The 1,495-nt window shown below is 44.8% G+C and overlaps 1 protein-coding gene across 1 annotated transcript in view; it reads right to left on the minus strand.

Moving 5' to 3' along the window:
- Positions 1–1,495, minus strand: part of PLEKHG1 (pleckstrin homology and RhoGEF domain containing G1) — a 164,136-nt gene that overhangs the window by 46,568 nt on the left and 116,073 nt on the right. The window contains exon 4 of the mRNA XM_037742241.1: positions 558–708. Coding sequence (XP_037598169.1) covers positions 558–708 — 151 coding nt within the window. The remainder of the gene's footprint in view (positions 1–557; positions 709–1,495) is intronic.

Here is a 1,495-nt window from a genome sequence, read left to right on the forward strand (position 1 = left end):
AAAAAAGGATTTAAGAGCTATGATTACCTTTGTTTCTAAAGCCTTCTTGAATTTTGTAAAAGCAGTAGAAAATAATGTAAGAGGAAATACCTGCAGTGATGCTAAGCTCAGCTCTGAGGCCACTTATCATGCTGCTCGTCTGTCCTCTCCCTTTTCAGCCCTTTCTCTTTGCTCTCCACACAAAAGCCAATCTATGACAAATAGCTTTTCCTTTCAATTGCCTACTGAATCAGGGCTGATGGAAACATTACAAAATCTGTTTTTCATTTGCGTGATAGCTCCCTGCCTGAAACTGTCAGTGCCTAGGGTGAGGCACTCCTAAGCCCCATCAGAATCAGAGCTAAGATTAATCTCTTCTCTTGGCTGTTGTCAATGGGGCTTCGGGTCTAGAATATAAATATCTCTAAATCCTCAAAGCAGATTAGTCAGTTGTGAAATATGAGTGTGGGAAATGCTTCCATATGTCCGCAGCATTTTCTGGTATTTTCCCCCAAACTTAATATATACACACAAAACTCCCATCCCCTGGAAAGTGCTCACGCCAGGCAGAAACTTACATGCAGAAGGAGATGATACTTGAGAATCCGCTGAACTGGTTTCAAGAGATAGGACCCCAGAGGCAGCGAGTGTTTCAGAGTTTCCTGACGTTCCCTGAAGAATTTGGCCAGTATCTTGTTCCTCATGCACTCTGTTAGCATGGCCACGGATCTGCAGAAAGAGTCCATGCTATTATCTAAATTGTAATGCTTTACGGGGATATTCAAGTTTTAAATGTCACTGCAAGTGTAAATGCCCTAAAAAGAGTAGGGTAGCTGCAGAGCTGTGGCCAGATCAGCATGACTTTAGGCAAAATGGAGAAAGCTTGCTCTGGGAGGTTGAGTTACAAAAAGGAAATTAGAAAAAGGCACTGGGGCTAGGCACGGTGACTCATGTCTGTAATCCCAGCACTTTGGGAGGCTGAGGCTGGAGGATCATCTAAGGTCAGGAGTTTGAGACCAGCCTGACCGACACGAAGAAACCCCATCTCTACTAAAAATCCAAAAAAATTAGCCAGGTGTGGTGGTGCATGCCTGTAATCCCAACTACTCGGGAGGCTGAGCAGGAGAATTGCTTGAACCCAGGAGGCAGAGGTTGCAGCGAGCCGAGATTGCACCACAGCACTCCAGCCTGGGCAACAAAAGGGAAACTCCGTTTCAAAAAAAGAAAAAGGCACCAGACCCACTGGCACTGGCACCGGCACCATGGGCTCATGGTTTCTAAGGAACAAGTTCCTTCCTTCTAGGAGATGCAGGCTTGTGCCAGGACCTCTAGTTGTGCCCTATCTGGGTATCTTTGTGCAGTGCTCACACATCTTTATTCCATTTCCACAGGTTACATTAAAAGGACTAGGCTCCTTTGTACTAAGATAAAGGAGTTCCTTCTTGCTAGAAGATCCAGCCCTGTTGGAACATTTATCACCCCCTCTACTGGTCCCTTTTTTTTTTTTTTTTTTTTT

This window comes from Cebus imitator, unplaced genomic scaffold, assembly GCF_001604975.1.
Source record: "Cebus imitator isolate Cc_AM_T3 unplaced genomic scaffold, Cebus_imitator-1.0 Scaffold6, whole genome shotgun sequence".
Lineage (NCBI taxonomy): Eukaryota > Metazoa > Chordata > Mammalia > Primates > Cebidae > Cebus > Cebus imitator.